General features: G+C 44.3%; 1 protein-coding gene across 2 annotated transcripts in view; it reads right to left on the minus strand.

Annotated features, from left to right (window-relative positions):
* The window catches only part of NT5DC2 (5'-nucleotidase domain containing 2), a 30318-nt gene that overhangs the window by 7898 nt on the left and 5143 nt on the right, over positions 1-17277 (minus strand). The window contains exons 2-10 of one of the 2 annotated variants that reach the window (XM_050904474.1): positions 13996-14180; positions 13118-13192; positions 11143-11198; positions 9295-9388; positions 6351-6362; positions 5416-5544; positions 2092-2152; positions 1324-1426; positions 716-817 (exon numbers count right to left, since the gene is read on the minus strand). In XM_050904474.1, coding sequence (XP_050760431.1) covers positions 716-817; positions 1324-1426; positions 2092-2152; positions 5416-5544; positions 6351-6362; positions 9295-9388; positions 11143-11198; positions 13118-13192; positions 13996-14180 — 817 coding nt within the window. The remainder of the gene's footprint in view (positions 1-715; positions 818-1323; positions 1427-2091; positions 2153-5415; positions 5545-6350; positions 6363-9294; positions 9389-11142; positions 11199-13117; positions 13193-13995; positions 14181-17277) is intronic. The other variant, XM_050904473.1, reaches the window with a different exon arrangement.

The raw sequence follows: 17277 nt of genomic DNA on the forward strand, positions 1-17277 counted from the left end.
AGATACATAAAAGAGGAAAGAACAGACCTCTCCCTCAAGGGCAGTAATTCCTGGTCAGTCGTAAATTGAGGCAACAAAGCAAACGCAAGTTCCCAAAGCAAATAATCCAAAGAGCAAAGCGAGGACAGCAGCTTGCCTATCAACTAGTCCCTTGGCAGCTCCCAACTGACCACAAAACGCAGCTGCCACGTACAAAGACTTTCAGAGCTGCCAATTACCAAACAGCATGTAACCAGTAACAAAAAAAAAAACCCAAACAACAAAAAAAAACCCAAACCACATAGATATTTGCTATGGGGAACAGGAAAAGGAAATATTTTGGCACACTCTCAAGACCTAGAGCCAAGAAATGGCCAGCCCTCATACACACCATTCTACTCTTTTCTTTCTAAAGATTTAAGTACATTATTACCCCTAAAAATCTAAGTTAAACCCAGATCATGACAAAACTGATGAGGCTTAAGACAGCCAATTTTAGAAACACACTTTCTGCTTGGCACTACCCATTCTATCCACTTATTCCCAGACTGGTCAGTTTTCATCTCCTCAGAGAGTATCTGAGAGGACAGCAGAAGGCTGGGTGCCTACTGGACCTAGATTATGCTTAGAAAACCACTACTCTTTTGGAAGGTAAAAGGAGCCATTTACTCCAGGGAGGAGGGCCCAAAACCTCAGGCCCACGTGCAGCAGTGCAGTATTGCCCCAGGACACGTACTTCCGCCGATCAGTGAAGAAGTTGGGCTTGTCAGCTTGCACAATGACCATGTCGAATAAGTCCCGCCAGTTCTTGCCAACCATGTGTTTCATTCCTTTGTCCCTAAGGGCAAAGGAACAGAAAAGTTAACAGATCCAGTACTCTCTTTCACCCAGCACTGCATCTTTACAACAGTCTGTCCTAAATTTACTCTCATTTCAGTAACAGAGAAGAAAGCATAGAGATTTGTGAGTCCCTCAAGGCTTGTCTCATTGCATGGAGTATTGATGTAGCACCTTGACTGTTTCAAGCTGTCCCACCCTTTCTCCTGTACGATGGGAAGTCCAGAGAAGTCTGGGATGCAGCAAAAGCTGCTAGAGGTAATCCAAAGTGGCAGCTCTGTAACGTTGTGGCCAGCCACAGCCTCGTATCTTCTTCAAAAAGTGAGAGTCGATGTAGAGAGAGCTGTGGGGTGCAACATTCACCACAAGCAGTTCCCAGAGAGCGCACTCATGACTATTGCCACAAAAACCTCTAGCGTACAACTTTCAGATGCTCACAGGAGAGACCGCACTGCACAGCTCTTGCTGTGCCGTGGTGACCCATCGATGTGCAATAACGGTACTCACACAAAGCTAAAGGGACTGTTTGTAATGAGGAAGAGTTTCTTCTTGTGGTTCACCAGTCGGTTAAGCACAGCATAGATTTCATCCCCGTGTAGAATATACTGTTCTATATCGGAATAAAACAGACATCATCAATCAAAAAATTTTGGCATAAGTCATGACCACATTTCTTTAAAAACAAAACCAAACCTAGCCTCTATACCGCTAGGGATGCAAAAGGCCTGAGTTAGATCCACCTCAGGCAGGCAAGTAGTGAACCACCATGGTGACAAAATGGCCTTCCTCATCCTCATCAATCCCATCTAGAGGGAAGAGAAAGACTGAGGAACTGAAAAGGCTGGCAAAAAAGAGGGTTGATACCAAACCGTCACAAGGGACAGGCACAGCCACTCCAGGCCATGTTGCTACCAGGAGCTTGCTTTCCCCTGAATGACCAGGAAGCCTTCCCAGATGGTGCCTGTGCATGTTCACATCATGCCAAGGACCGTCATCCCTCACTTACAAGCTGAAGGAAAACAAACACAAGCAATGATGTAGCTGTTTCCTCCATTAAAATAGATCCTCCACCTGACCCTAAATACCACTTGGTTCTTAATGCCACTCTACCCCTCAGCTGCCTTCAGGCATGCCACAATCGAGCATTGCATTAAGTTCTGTGTCTTCCTGACTCCTGTGACTGCGTGTAGGGCCCACACAGTCATCTGACACAGAACGTCACATAGTATGGGACACATCAAAATGGATTTGGCACCAGAGCTCTATTTAACTCACCCAGATCTTTTTCAATCCATTTGTACATCACTCCTTTCACATGCACATCTCTAATAGCATCCTAAAGAAAAGGGCAGGGAAAAAAGTTTCAGTTTTACATATGGCATTCCTGTTCCCCGGCATGCAAACCTATTGTCACCACTGAGGACCAATACAGTAATGACACATCCCCTCTTCTTGCTGAATGAACAAAAGCTACAGTAATGCCAAGCAGAGGACCTTGTACAGCGAGGCTCACCAACATGCCAAAAAGAACACCACAGTGGCTAGCTCAGCTGATGCAGTACAAGGGGAAAAACCTCAAAACCTATCCATGAAAGCACAACTTCCTTCCTGCTCCTGGAAACCAGTACATGTTAACACACTGTTACCAAGGCAATCAAGACTGTGCAACTGCAAAACCATTTACTGCCCCAAAAACTGTACTGGCCCATACAGTAGATGGCTTTTCTTCCTCCCTATGCCTGTGGAAGCTCTGCCAAATGTGACCCAAAGGATTGGAGCGTGGCCGAGGCAAACAGCAGCAGAGGTGAGCAGCTCCCGGCCCCAGATGGCCAGTGGGCACAGGCAGAGCAGAAGCTTCCACTAGGAGGGCGAGGGGGTTTTGCTGAAACAGAGCTGCCCACTTTTCAGGAGGAAGGCAAGTTAAAACAGATATTGTCAAGGGCATCCAAATATCCTCTATTTTCCAGGCCAGAGGCCAAGATGCAACACATTTTTGGACACACCCAACTGAGATTCTTCCCAAGTCTCCATCCAATGAGATATGCCAGATACACAAAACCATTTCCAGAGCAGCAACACATTTTGCAGTGTTTGCACATGCAAACGCTTGTTTTAACAGTACCGTTTTCATCCCTGACAATTTAGACAGGTAAACAAAGCTGCCTTTCCCCAGGACCCTTAAATCCCTCTTACACTACGTGTGCTCCTTCGGGAGTTGCCGTTTCAGACTGGATTCCCACACTCACCACTGACATTGCTACAGTGACACTTGCACACAATGCCACACAGTCACCTGGTCTGATGGCAGTGCTGGTGAAACCTGCTCGTCACCCCAAAAATCATTTCCTTCAAAGCTGGGAGAGAACCAGAATTTACAACTTAGGTGGGGGACGATGAAGGAGGCGGCGTTACCTCTTCAAAACAGTTTTAGGAGTCTCTTTCCACCATGTGGATTTGAATGGTAAAAAGGCAGAGGTCACATCTTATTCACCAAGAGACTGCTTTATTGGAAAGAAACTGAACAAAAAGCAAGAGTGCTAACAAGAAAACAATTTTCTCTTGACCAGCACTGGCACTAAAAGCAAGGAACGCTTTGGATTTGTATCAAAACTACCTTTGCAGAGCAGAAAGATTCCAGTGTGCTCCTTCCCTAAACTCCTGCCCCCTAAAAAGCAAAAGAAACAAAAGAGGAAAAAAAAAAAGGGGGGGGGGGAGAACTATAAGGTTCCTGCAGGTAAAATCTCGGTAGCCTGGGGAGGCATCAAACAGGGCTTAAAAACTCCTCCAAAGGAAAGCAGGGTAAACTGTACGTTCTTACTCTCAAATACAAAGCAACCAAACTGGTGTGACAGGACTACTTGGTTTACATGTCAGCTTCAGCCTTTAACATTGCCTCAGGGTCTGCTCTTTTGACTCAGTGCAGTGTCTCTAGCACTCAACCTGCTGCCAAACACACAGCCCTGCAATCAGGATTACCCCTAAGAATTACAGAAGAGTGTCAGGTTTAGACATGTCTTAACCCACTGTGAGCCTGTGTTGTAATAACAGTTGGGGCTATGCAAGTCCTCTCAGACACCTGTCTGTGTAGGCACAGAAGGATCTCTGTGCTCGTGTCCACAAACCATTTCTTTGCGCTTGCACTGGGGTACTGCAAAGGGATAAGATTTGCAAAAATGTTTGTTTATCCTCATTGTACAGAAAAAAGCAAGAACTCTTCTGGTGAGAGCACAGGACAGTCCCAGACTTTTCAGTATAGCTTTCCGGCATTGGCACAGATTTTCTGTTGGAGCGCTCTTCTCTGCCTACCTCAGTCACTCCTCAGGAATGACCACATCCCTCAGCAAAGGATGTGAAGACAAATGCCAGGATTAGCACTCAGGAGTTTTGGGTCTTGAGCACACCATTTGCCCTGTATCGAGTATGTATTAGGCTGTGGCAACCACCCACCTGCTCTCAAGATTTCAATCAGGAACACGTCCATTTTGACCTCAAAAGAAGGTTCAGAAGACACCCTTGACAAAAGGCCTCAGGAGACAGCTGTATCCCCTCTTCTCATTTTTCCCACCCCAAGAGCAAAAACAACTACAACAACTAACATCCTAGAAACATGTTAAGGTCTTGGGGGCAACTGGCTGGCATGCTCTTATCAAGCACTAACAGAAGGTCAGAACGCAAGCTGTAATCCTTGGCTGCAGCAAAGCTGACAGGGTGGATCCTTATCACAAAAGGAGCAGCACAGACCTGGAGCTCCATTTCCTGCACAAGAGGACTGAACAGCATATGTATGGGCTGCTACCAGTGGATGAGCATAAGATTCCCACAAGGTACAAATCAAAAACCCCTCCCCATGGAAAAAGGCATGTGTTAAGGCTTGGCTACCAAGGAAGATGCATCACCTGTCAACAGAAGTCACCCAGGGCAGCAAATCTCAAGCACTTACATCTGGCCTACAACATTAACTAAGAAGTCAAACAGTACCCCCTAACAATGCTGATAATCCCATGCAGCCCTTCCAAATGCCAGGAGTGAAGCTGGAGGGCACAGTTAGCACCCTGGAGTAACTGGCTCTTGAAAGCTACAGTCACCCGCTGGAAAACATCCCAAAAGGATCAGACTACTTTGTAGCTGCACAGGGAAAGGGTGGATTCTCAGAGCAGGCAAGGGCAGGTGTTTCACAACAATCGCTGTATAAAGCAAACTGTTTGGTACATGGTCAGACCAAGCCTCTTTGAAAAATGAGATATTAACAGGAAAACATAGAGCTTAAATTCTGCAGAACCAGAAAACATTTACACAAGCTTTGTGACATATTTCCCACGCAAGGACCTTCAACCTAACCAGCCTAGGCACTCCTGCAAGAGATAATGTACAGCAACACCAACTCTGTAGTACAGACAGAAACCTAACATGTTCTGAAAACACAGCTTTGAATATTCCCTGCAAATGCTTTAATCTAAAGGGGCAACAATGCTGTCATATTAGGCTACTCACTAACAGCCCCTTAGGTTTGGGTACTGCAGAGCTCACCAGTGCTAACAAGCCAAAGAGCTCACAATTCTGATGTGCTATGAGCTATAGGGCAGTTGACATTTTACTTACAGATATATCCTTGTAAAGATGCACCTGGTCAAACTCAATGCCATGAGTTATGAAGTAATCAATGACTGAAGAGAGCAGCGTCATTTCAGGAAGAGAAAAAATGTCCATGAACTGCTTAAGTGATGGACCCTGGAAAGCAAAAAAATGAGACACATTAAACAAAAAATACTTTTAAAAAAACCCAAAAAACAAAAAAAACCCCAAGCCAACAAAGAAACCGGTATCACCCAGTACCATCTGGAAGATATTCCAGGCTAACAAAAAGAAAAACACTAATGTGGAAAGTCCCAGCCACTCAGCAAGTAGCCCTCTCTTCTCAACCAAAACATTAACCTTATGCATTAACATTTGACAAGAGAGAGACTTCTCCTTCACAGAAATCATTAAACAAACCCAGCATCATTAACATCATGGGGTGAAGGTGGAGGAAGCGGGGAGTCAGTCCTAGATACTAGCTTTTATTTCAGCCCCATGCCCTCTGCTTCCCACCTGGCCTCTTGGCATTACCACAGGTGCCAACAGACAACACTGCTACAGAAGCAGCTATGGCCCTTGCTGGAGGTGCCCCATTGCTCATCTAAACCAGGACACTGTGACACTGGACACATGGGCACCAAAGCTGCTCTAACCACATTCCAGTGAGGTTTCACATAGCAATGCAAGAATCACTCCAACAAGCAGTTTGTCAATGCCTGTCTGCCCTTGAGTCACTACAGAAAACCCAGAGTGGGCACAAAGAAGAAGAATAAAAAGAACTTCAGCCCACCCAGCAGTCAAGTGGAAATGGACAATTAAATCCCAACCAAGGCAGCTCTCCCATACATTTGCTATTTTTATTGCCTATCAATCACAAACCTATCAGTAGGTCAACAGCCAACTTTGGCTTCAGAGAGGCCTTCCAGTAAAATAAAGGTTGTTTATTCAGTATGTACCACCTGGGCAGAGGACTATGGTGAGTCTCACTGGTAAGCTGAAGCTGGAATCAATTTTTTCATCTTTCATCACGGAAGCACCAGATCAGCCCAGGGGACAGTTACTAAGGTCTTGTATATGAAAAGCAATTTGGGAAATGCATAGACCTCTCAATGAACCCGGTCACCATAGGTGCCCTGGCAATCCAGTTGCATCATGCATGTGAGCTTTGAGCAATCCATGACTGACAGCTGCGAAGTTGCAACTCTTGAGGATAATACTGGTCCACATCCGAAGGCATTTATTATAGCTATGTGAAAGACAGACATGAAAGCAGCATCCAAAAGATAACAGAAGGTACACATGGTGGAAGCTGACAGAGGGCACATGCTGCCTAATGACAAACATGCGCCACTGTCATGTCAGGATGTAACAACAGTAACACCTCCCATTTAGTCTGGTCTTGTAAGGGTAGAACAAGAGACTAGCACTCTGTTTGCAGCACTATCTAAAGGCAATATTGGGACAACACAAATCGGGGTCAAGAAGGAAGATGCAAAAGGGCAAAGGAATAAAAAACAGCATTTTGTCTGAGGTCTGTTACCAAAAAATGCTGCGATCAAAAGCTATGTTGGTGTGCTGAAGGTTATACAATTTCTGTCCATCCAGCCAGCACAGGACAACTTGACCTACAGCAGAAGAGAACACAAAGAACATCCTCTGGTTTGGGCCACATATTGCACACGGTGGTGCTGCTTCGCAATATTTGCTGAATCCTTTCAACAGACCTTTGTCCATTTTGATGTGTGGTTGCTAAGGGAACATTTCTCCCACTAGCAAAACCAAAATTTCCTGAAAACAGCCCCCACCTTTTTTTCCTGTTCAGGGATTCTGGGAAAGAAGCAAGAGGGACACAGACAGGTAGTTCCTACTGAAATCACTAGGTATGGGATTTAGCAGAGCGCAGCAGAGCAATGACCTGTCCCACCAAGACCTTAAGCATAAAGGAGACAGTTAAATGTTCAATGTTAACAGCAAAGACTTACCTTGTAGGCAGTCAACTCTGATTTCATTTTTGTTCCTCATGCCATCATCATACAAGGCAAGTCCAGCCTACCCCCCTCCCTTTAGTGGCCTGAACTTCCTTACAGCAGATGTATTGACACAAGTCAGGATGAAAACTGGACCGTAGTTTTAGAAAGAACACTACATATGCTTTTTCCACAACACCCATAAGTTCTCCACCTTCATTACAGGCCAGCACTAGTCCTGCCAGCAAAAGCCACACTAGTTGCATTGTCTAACCCTGGGCAAGACCTGTGCCTACCTACTGCAGGCATTGGGATGCTGGTAGCTGTCCACACACTCCTGCCAACAGAGGATCAAGAAAACCCTTAAGGGAGAATATTTACACACTTCAGCTACATCAGTCCCACTTGTCTCATGTCTTGTTGCCTGGAATCACTGAGCTGGCAGACCTTCCTGCTACCCACAGGTAGCAACATCAGCATGGCAGACTAAAGACGACAAGGTCAAAGATCCCCGCTAAAGCCTCACTCCATACCCACTGCACTGCACCTGCTCACACCAGCAGTCATCTTAACCCAGATGCTTTCCCACTAAGGTGTTAGTGGCACAGGTTGAGCAGACATTGCTGGATGCAAGTGTCATTAGTTGTATATACTTTCATTCTCTTTGGGATCCACCTATTAGTTTATGGAGTTCATTACATTATTAGGAGAGAAGATTCACCTCTTTGCAAAGAATAAGCTGCTATTCCTACTTCTGTGGCCAAACGTTATACTGAATTTTTCAGTACTAAACTACAGGAGAGAAGAGAACACCTGGTACGCACAAAGCAGCACAGAAAGGCACCTTGGTATGAGCACCTGGTCCCACAAAAGGCCACAACTTGAAGCAGATTTCATGTTTACAATTATTTTAAAAGAAAGGTGAAATCATCTCAAGTTTGCCAAGAGTGAGGAGAGTTGCACAGAGGGAGGCTAATCGAGTGCAGTTTACAGACAGTATCAAATTCAAAACAGAAACATCCTATTTCAAAGCTGGAAACAACACTGAGCTATAAACAGAGTATATGCTTATCCAGAAAGCAACCACTCAGATTAATTGTTCCCGAGAGAGAGAAATCAAAAAGTGAGCTTGCTGGAGACTTCACACAGCAGACTCAGAGGGGTATTACCAGAGGAAGCCTGCCCTTCTCCTTCCAGCTTCCCCTAAGGCAACTGAACCAACAAAGGGCAAGACACAAAGCAGTTCTGGGGGGAAAGGGATGTGAATGGCCCCGCTTGTCCACTGCGCCACACTGGGCACTTAAGGAAGAAAAATTTCTCCTAACTTCCTCTAGTTCAGGCAACCAAAGGATTTCTACAGCTCCTATGGACAGAATTTCAGTCCTTTACTGTGACTCACTGCTTTTCTGCCTAAAAAACTCTCCCTAACACTCATGGATGCCAACCCTATGAATAATATCCACTGAGTAGGTCTGAAGAGGTGTGGAGGGGGGATCCCTTTCATGAAGGAAAAAAAACCCTACCCAAAACCAAAGAGAGAAAGGCATTGCAAGCACCCTGCTGCTACACACACATAACCCCTCCCCCACAACTCACTGCAAACACCATCACTGCAGGCTGCCCTGGTAGCTTGGGAGCTAGATTTGGCCAAGGAACAAGCAAGGAACATCTCCCTGTCAGTCTCCAGAGCCATTCAGCTCTAGGCCAATAGCCCTGGTGTTTAGGAAAGCTTCACAGATGACTTTCACATGCTAAACTGCTAAATAACCTCTGGGGCAAATTCCCACTAGAACAAAAACACACACTGCAGCTCACTAGGGACTGAGCCTTTGGAGTCCAAGGGAGGCTGGAGTCATTTACATGCTCATACAATTCACTCTGTTTTCCTAGCTGTTAAAAGAGCTGCTGCATCATAGCAGTAAAGGGCTTACAATACCTTGCCATAGAAGTCACTCATCTGGTACAGGGGGATGTGCTGCGTACCACCGTAGAGTTCGATTACCTCTTCATCAGGCACTGGTTTGAGCCCTCTAAACACGAAACAACAGAAATAGTTTGTCAGTAATCACCAGTCTGCACAGAGCTACAAACTGCAGAGAAAGAGAAGATAGGACAAACAGGCTCCTTTCTAAAACTCACTCATTTCTCTTGCACAAAAGAGATAGCCAGAGAACCTGACAGCTCTGTGGTTTCTTAAGATTCACATAAAATCTTTCCCGAGACATTTTTCAGATACCTTGTTTGCTCCTTCAAGTTAATTGAGGGGCTTTATCCACATTCCAGCAGAGAGTTCAGACAGAGACCTCCCTCTGTGTGCTGTCAATCTGCTGACAGGACCACCCCACCAAATCGGCCCCACAACCTGACTTTGGCAGCACTGGGTAACTAGTTTTGGAGAGGTTACTTCCATGAGGTATATCACTGTTAAATGCAAAGGTGTAGGAAAAGAGCTTTCTGAAAATGACATTTCCTTCCTATTCAGATTTCCTAAGCAAAACAAGTTCTTCGCTAAATCATTCAACAGAGATCGCTGTTTTTCCCCAAAACACTGTAATCACAGGTATGGCTATGAGCTGTACCGTTTGCGAACATCAGTTATCTGACTGCTGCAGGTTTTGCCTCTTGCACAATTTTTGATGGCTGTTTACTGAAGCAGTCAGCAACTTTCACTTTTTCCTTTCCTATTCAATCACGGTGCAGCCTCTGAGAATTAAAAGTTGCCTCAGTTTTGCTCAAAAGCAAAGGACAGTTCAGGAAAAGGACACTCCAAGAAGGATAGTTACAAAAGGACACTAGGGAAAAAAAAGCTTAACTGTGTTTTTGCTAAAAATCTCTTTATGAAGCTGAAGTGAAATATGGGGCAGTAACAACCCCCTCTTCCTCCTCCCCCCCGAAAGGTAGCACTCAAAGAAGCCAATTCTCTCTGATTATGAAACTCCCTTCTTAATATTCTTAGAGTGTTTACTGTAACTGAAGCTTAACAGCAAAAGGGCAGAGTTCAAGAAAAAAAACCCAAAACATTAGCTTCCATGCTCAGGAAATACAACACAGATTTACTGGAGCTTTGCTACCGATATCTATGAATTACTACTTCTTACACACCAACCCCATTCCACTTTGGGGCAAGGTTTTTTCCCAGTCTCCAGTCTCACAACTTTTTGGAGAAAAGTTTGCTCTGCACTGTTTCAGCCACTTATTCCAAAGCACAACCAGCTCTCCTTGGAGAACAACAGAAGAGAAGGAAAAATAGGACAACCTAGGCCTTAAACTGAGCCCAGATTCTGATGTGTCATTACTTTACTGACATGTCTGCACTGCTTTAAGATTTTATTTGCACATCCAGACCACTCTCCTCTTAGCTTTGTGACACGGCACAGCAGACCACTGCTGGGATACACTCCTGCCTGCAGAAGACAGGCCCGTATGTGGACCACGTACAGAGGAGTCCTTTCCTAGTTGCACTGTTTGCTCACAGACATTAACCGAGGCATGCTGTAGCTGCAACTCAGACATCACACAGAGTACGTGACCAGATGTGTTATTAACCATTACAAAAAGCTCCAGGTCTTCCCACCCACACTTGGCTTGAAATGCTTGAGAAAAATAAGTCCCTGCAATTATATGCCAGGTAAGCATTTGAAGCAAGCGCAAACAGGATAAGCCAGACGAGACTGTGCTCTGCTCAAAAAAAAAAAACCCCATATGCCATGAACATACGCTCAGATTTAGTAATCCACCTTTGCATATATGGGCATTTAGAAAATGATTTTCAGAACTGACAGACCTATATGCTGTCCCCAGCTGGACATAATGGAAAGCATCAATCTTCATGAGAAGACTCTGTGATAAGGGATAGATAGTTACAGTTAGAATTGGTTAGGTTTACACTGAAACGTTATTTAAGTTTCAAGTTCCACACAAATGACATTTAGAAAATAAAATTTAACATAAACATCATACATCTATGTACTTCAAGCTGCACTTACTCTCCAGCCACTTTTACGCACTTATTCATACTGTGACTTTTTATTGGCCTCTCTGGCAAAAGACCATCTTTCTATGAGCTGAAATACCACTGTTACACTCCAAAGTTTGTGGACAGGGATGCAGTTGAAAAACGGAGAACAATGTTTCTGTGACTCAGACAGTCTCTTCTTATCTCCCTTCTGAAAGCACACACATTCCAAAGGAGCTTTGTGTGCACAAGAGATCTATTTCTCGTAACATTTATCTTAAGCAGAAGTGGGCAAGTTTGGGTTTAGAGCGCAGCTGTACCCAGTCATTTTCTTCACACAAGAGCTCTCCTCTCCACACCACTTCTCCCCCTCCCCAATAGACATTTAAGCAAAGATGTTCACGAGCACACCAGGCTGGTAACATTAGAGCTTTCTTTGCATTTTTTGTATCAGACTCCCCTATTCGTGAGTCATCCCTTCTCCTCCATCATTCTGAAGCGTAACACAATTTCTCCGGGCAGAGAAAGCAGCCTCACACTAAACCCACATTGCTCTGCAACTTGAATAAGAACACAGCATCAAACTATTTGTGCTGTTTCTACCACAGTGCAAGGTAATTGATTCCACAGAGCATTCACAACCTTCAGGCACCTTCTTTTATCACAATACTGTATCAGTGCAGCTTGTTACACTGTGGGCAGACCTCCCCCTAGTTTGTAAGGGCTGCAGGCAAATATGCTGAAAGCTTTAATTAGACAGACACTACCCAGTTTTCCGTGTGTTTTGCAAACTCTGATCCTGAGAAAAGTGAGTTCTCACCTTCTACTCACTCAAAGGGTGCTTTGCTTGCCTACGCTAGTCATCCCTGTGTTTCTCTGATATGTCAGCGAGAGATTTAAACAGAGAAAGAAACTTCAGTTTCTCACAGATCTACTTCTTAGTTTGTAAAGTCAGAGGCATGAGCAGTCTACTGCCATGCTGTCACCGCAGTTAGGACAGAAGACATGCGAACGCCCTATATAGTCTTTTTTCTTCATTCTCTTTTTTTTTTTTCCCCACTGCTGGAGAACAGCACACACACTCCAGCCTGTACTGTGCTTCCCTGAATTTGCTCAAAGCTCCACATAAGAAAAGCTACTACAGTGAAGCAACTTTCTCTGCTGTGCTCCCACCAGACTGCCTGGCTGCAGCAGCCATCATGACATCACTGGGCATCAGGCTTTCAGGGAATCGGTCCAAAGCACTGAAAAGGGTTAAAGCTAATGCTTGCACTTTGCTTGTCTGTGCTCCTAAGAAGCATGCATCTCAAGTAGCTTGGATCTTTTTCCAGGCAGTCCTATTATTCGGGGTGGGGGGTGGGGAAGGCTTCCTAAAGCATTCTCCTGACAAGTCATTTCTATTATTAGAGTAAGACAAAATGCCTCTGCTCCTGGCAAGTACTTGTAGGTGCAGGATTGAGGTTTGTTGTTTAAATTTCCTGAAAGACAGAAATGATCACACAAACAAGCTGAGTCTTCTATTAATTAGCTTGTGGAATTAACTGACTTTTAAATTGGCAAGCCTGTTTACCAGAGGTCTTTGCTAGAATGTCTTGTTCTGCTAGAGGCTATGCGAACTCAAAAGACATCTTTCCCTTGGAAGGTTTATAGGCAAGAAGAACCCACGTAATGAAAAGCAAAGCCACCTGGACTCACTGACAGTTTGGTGATCGATGTTATTGCAAGCAATGACAGAAAGTATTTCCTCTAAAAACATAACGCAATGGAAGACAAAGCCCAGGAGACTGAACTTTGTACAGCTTACCTTTTGTACATCATAGTGAAGTCCACGTATGGCAAACCCTGGAATGTAGTCATACTTCCCAAGCCCTTCTGGATACTGGGAAGACAAACAGCGACATCGTTAGAGGCAGAAGCATTGGGTTATCAACAAAAGTATTTCACCCGTTGAGCTGGCTTAGTCCTGCTAGCTGTCTCACCCCAGGCATAAACTGACCAAGGAACAGGTGCACTTCATTTTGCCCCTTCAACAAAGAAAGTGGATGAATGGAGAAAGACATAAAGGATCAGGATCCCCAAAAGCAGTTTCTCTCACGTAAGGGACACTAGTGAAAACATAACAGATTCACTCAAGCAGTGAGGACATTTCTAGTAAGCTCCATTCAATGCATATATTTGGCAAAGCAATGGCACTGCAGAGCCCCTCTAAAAAGAAAGACATGATGAGAAGAAAATGCACAGATCAGTCACCTATTGTAAACAGGGTGTCCATTATTGGACATGCTATACAGCGTCATCCACATTGACTTGCACATGTCAGGTCCTGTATGGCTTCAATGCTGGCCCACGGTTCATGTTTATCCACCATGTGTACCTCGAACCAGCAATTCTGTAGGCATTATTTCCATAGTTACGTAAAACAGACCAGACCTTTCTACACTAAGGTTCCTGCTCTATATTTACAAAAACCTCAGGAATGTAGAGTGTGGTAAATTGTCTCAAAGGAAATTAATTCCACGTACAGACAAAACTTTCTGCAATCTAAGATTGTGAAACATGAAATTTACCTCAATAAAACAAGTAATTGACGCATGCGCACAATGCAACATTTTGCAAGCACGTCGGGGTGTCGCAAAGACAGCGGTAAGCTTAATTGAGTGGAAATTCTTAGCACATCATTACCTTGAATTGTTCTATTAGGATGTCTCTGGCAGTGTTGAAAATCATAGAGTGTAGTAAATTAGAATACTGTGCTAATGTGTAATCGTAGTCAAAGCCATATATCTCAACATCGCCCAGGCTGATCTCATTGTTAGCATAGATAGCGGCCGGGTTGAGGAGATTGCAGACTCCTGGTGGAAGGAGATCTAAGAGAAGGGAAAGAGGAGAGGTTAGAGAAACTGAGAGGATCACTGAAATTTCAACTTTTCGTTCTGGACCTGACAGCAGCTGGAAGTACCACACAGCAGCAGCAAAGGAGCACAGCGCTGCTGTCGAAGCCTGCTGCTGTTAACTCACTCAAATAATCCTCCCCGTGAAAAAACACACTGTGAAACCTCCGGCTGTGTCTGGTGATGATGCTAACCACTTTCACAGTAAGACTGACCTTTTGTGTTAGGAAGCCGCAAAACAATGTCCTCGGGTCTCTGGCCTACATGAAGCAAAGCAGACCCGAGATTTTGAAGTGTCAAACTTCTAGCTCACAGAAGCTGCAGTTTCAGCAGGCTCACCAACGTGAAAGGTAGCTGCAATATATCACCAGAAAAACATGTGCCCCTCACTTAAAACTTGAGCAAGACGAACAGGCTAACTCTCCTCTTTGGGAAATCTAGATTACTTAAAATTAGGAATTGTAAAGTTTGTCTTTTGGCATTTTTTGTTTCTCACAGAAGCAGCCAGACTTCACAGAGCAATCCTGCAGGTACCCTTAGGGCTTTCCCCCCCCCCCCCCCATTATTAATGGGCAGGATAAAACAAGGTTTTGTACAAACACCAACAAAATGTAAAAAAAAAAAAAAAACCCACATTAAGCTACACTCTTGGAGGACGTAATGCTAATAGCAGCAAGTTATCTGCTTTCCTCTGATAAACAGCTGTGGAAACAGCTCAGTCCTTGCGTGTGGTTTGTCACTTCAAAACAGGGTTACTGTTCAAGATGCTTGTGAATAACACTTTGCACCCCAGACCACTGGGAAAATGGGGGTTAAGTGACCTAGTAGCTGAACTACCTGTACATCCTTTTTCAGAGCTAGTCTAGAGAGCAGAGAGCTTTAGCTGCACTACAATGGGAGAGACAGGAACAGACCCTCCCCAGGCTTCCCACTCAACGAGAGCTGTCCATTGCAAGAAAGCAATAAAAATAGTTCCCTGTAGTAGGTTGCCTAGTCACATCCACACTGGGGGGACAGAGAGGGGAAGGAGACATTTCCTCCCTCCTCAAAGACGGGTAATTTTCTCTTTGAATGATAGGAAAAGTGCAGACATTTTCCAGATCCTACACAGCATCAGTGGGTAGGATTATTTTTCCCCTTCCTACCTTAACTTTTGGCTTTTAGCAAGAACCCCTGTGCCAGTTCTTTAGTGCTTCCTTGCTATAAAACCAAGTTTCATCTGAATCTAGAACAAAAAAAATATTATTAGAAAGAGAAACCAGTCATTCCCAATACTTTGTCTGGAATGATTACAGAATTTAGGTAAAAGTCCAAAGTACGTTTGCGAGCACTAATCCAAAGAGGTGACCAAAGAAACAAGATTCAGATATAATATTTATTTTTCAGGGGAGAGATGCATTACAAAACATATCCATCCCTCTCTCCTAACTCACTTTCCTTTGGCCTTCAAATGCAATTCACCAGATCAACTAGAGAGGAATTACTACAAAAGAAACCAGTATTTTAAGGCAGGAGGGCTGACTTACTGGCTACACAGCAGGAACAAGAGCTCTCTTTCAGTGACTCTGCTGGTGGCAAAGGTCCTGGAAGGGGCTGAAGAGAGTGCACGCAATCATAGTACTTTCCACTGGGATTTTAAAAGATGGGAAACATAAATAGGATTCAGATGATCACAACTTTCATCCTCTCACATAAATGCTCTTTGCACCATAAACAAACAGAGCTCCACTTCCTGTCCTCACCTCCAGATAACTTGTGGGAAGATCTTTTTCTAAGCATACACTGGGATTTGCAGGGTGTTATTTTTCTTCCTCACAAGGAAAATGACACAACCCTAACCACATCACAGTGCAAATATGCACTGCTTTCCTCTTCTAATGAAAGCACTTTATTTTTTTCTTTTTTTACGACAAATGCACCCCACTTGCTGCTACCGTGTCCCTACAGATAGGTCAAGCTCTTCCAACATTCACCATTTGCTAACAGCTTTATGACAACACATTTTGATAGTCTGAGAGCAGTGCAAAATACCATTGCCTGAACCCCATCTCTCCTTTCACAGAAGAGATGAGACCCAACTAGATTCAACAACATATGCCAGCCACAACATTTGCAAAAATACAATCAGGAAAAGCTAAGGGAGTAGGATGATTTTGTAACAAGGAAAGAGTAGTGTGAGATTCACCAAGCGCACGAAGCAAGTCTTATCTGTGATCAGAAGCATAAGCAGTAACTGTGCCACAGTATGATTTATGAAGTATATTTAGACCCACTGGATGAAGTCATACTCCTCCCTGCCAGCCTCAAACGTACAGAGCCTCTCTGCTGTTCTCTGACAGCCTCCTGCCCAGATCATTTTGCCCCACTCAGACATTTTGTCACTAACTTACACAGCATGTTCTCTCTTACCTCATAAGGGCCGAAAAAAAGATTCATACGCTAGCCAAAACGCTTCATCATCATTGCCTCACACACAATGCGTTCCCTACGCACGCTTCCTGGAGCACTGCATATCTCCTTGCTGTGTTTCCTATCGCACATCGTCGTCACCAAACCAACTCGCAGCAGCTTGCTGACAGCTTGCTCTTACCACGCTCTCATCCTCCATCTTAAATTTACAGTAGTTTCAAAGTCACTGATCTCCTAGAGAGAAGGAAGACGCTCTGGGTTTCAGTCCAGATACTCATGCTACACGTTTGGCTCAGTGTAAATGTCCATTTGCAGCATCCTCCTCAATAGAGCAGTAGGTGTCCATCTCCTCTTTAAGCTCATGCAGTCTCTCTGCAGGTTCAAACTACCACAGGGAAGAGACAGAAGCTAGGAGCACATGCAAGATCGGTTGCAATATGAGAGCCCAAACATGCCTGGCTTACTGAGCCAGGTTTCAAGAAGTTTTTTGTTTGTTTGGTTTTGTTTGCTTTTTTTGTGTTTGATTTTTTTTTTTTTTAAAAGATAATCACTTGAGTGGTTACAAATTCTGAGTGCTTAATCAAGTCCTGGGCCGCAGACTTGGGCGCTGCTGCTCTGCTCACATTCAGCATGTGATCTGCCAGGGATCTTTGCCTCAGTTTTT

This window comes from Gymnogyps californianus, chromosome 13 (assembly GCF_018139145.2).
Source record: "Gymnogyps californianus isolate 813 chromosome 13, ASM1813914v2, whole genome shotgun sequence".
Lineage (NCBI taxonomy): Eukaryota > Metazoa > Chordata > Aves > Accipitriformes > Cathartidae > Gymnogyps > Gymnogyps californianus.